Source organism: Nanorana parkeri, unplaced genomic scaffold (assembly GCF_000935625.1).
Source record: "Nanorana parkeri isolate BGI_ZX_2015 unplaced genomic scaffold, ASM93562v1 scaffold2113, whole genome shotgun sequence".
NCBI lineage: Eukaryota > Metazoa > Chordata > Amphibia > Anura > Dicroglossidae > Nanorana > Nanorana parkeri.
The window spans coordinates 145,786-146,938 of record NW_017308381.1 but is presented as its reverse complement, the minus strand read 5'-3'; the positions used below and the strand labels follow the sequence as shown (position 1 = coordinate 146,938).

Genomic DNA, 1,153 nt, shown 5'->3' with positions numbered 1-1,153 from the left:
CACTCTGAGGCATCACCGCTCGCTGAGCGCCGCGCGTTGACTGTGCGCTCCATCCTGCGCAGGGAGGCTGATGGTGGACGCGTCTCTCTAGTCGGTTAGGAGTGGAGCCGCCTCCATGTTTGTAGAAGGGACTCTCTGTCACCGCACCGAACCCTCGAAGTGACCGCGACATGGACGCGTTTTGTGGAAGCGGCGGGAGCCTGGGCTCCAAATTCTGGGTAAGAAAGTTCCGTTTTCAGGTTCATTTTTATATTTGAAGGAAACTTTTTTTGTGTGAAAAATATTGTTTTGCGTCAGAACGCGCGTCGTTGTTTCCCCCCCGTTGGCGTCGCCGCGCGAACGTTCCTGTGAATGTTCTTTTGTTTCCAGTTTGCGTTGTCGCTTCCTCCGCCAGGAGATCCGACACCTCGGCGAGTTCTGTGATTGTCTGAGGGACGCGCGTTCATTCATTCCGGTGACTTGACGGGAAAGAGAACCGGTCGTGTGGCCGTCCAATCGGAAACCCTCGGAAAGTTTTGTCCTCTCCGGAGACGCAGAATCGCCGTGCGGTGTCTGCCGGGAACAAGTGTCGGAGCGTCTGAGGTGCTCGGCGAGCGCTGAGCCGCGGCGAGTGACGTTTACTGGCGGGACCTTCATTCCGGCGCGGAGAGCGAGTCACGCGTCACGCCGAAAATAACGGTCGTTGTGAATAAGAGGCGACAATGTCATCCCAAATCTCCTTACTTCTTCCAGAGTTACATGCTAATGAATGTCCCGTGTGCGTGTCCATGTGTGTACGTGTATCTGTCCGTGGGTATATACCTGTCTGTGTGTCATGTGAATACATATGTGCATGTGTGTGTGTGTATCTATATGTGTGGATATATATGTATCTGTCGGTCCATGTTGTGTCTGTGTTGTATGTTGTGTTGCATGTTGTGTCTGTGTTGCATGTTGTGTCCGGGTTGCGTGTTGTGTCCGCGTTGCGTGTTGTGTCCGCGTTGCGTGTTGTGTCCGCGTTGCGTGTTGTGTCCGCGTTGCATGTTGTGTGTTGTATGTTGTGTAATGTTTTCATCTCTGTACACAATCCTCCGTGATGTAACATTGTATTTGGTTTCTCGGAGTAACTTGTCTCTCCAGTAAAGTTGCTTTTGGATGACATGGATCCCGATCC

General features: G+C 52.4%; 1 protein-coding gene across 1 annotated transcript in view; it reads left to right on the top strand.

Annotated features, from left to right (window-relative positions):
• The first annotated feature begins 6 nt into the window (after positions 1-6).
• Positions 7-1,153, top strand: part of ABCC3 (ATP binding cassette subfamily C member 3) — a 49,737-nt gene continuing 48,590 nt past the window's right edge. The window contains 1 exon segment of the mRNA XM_018572719.1: positions 7-218. Within this exon segment, the coding sequence (XP_018428221.1) occupies positions 171-218 (48 nt within the window). The 5' untranslated portion in view covers positions 7-170.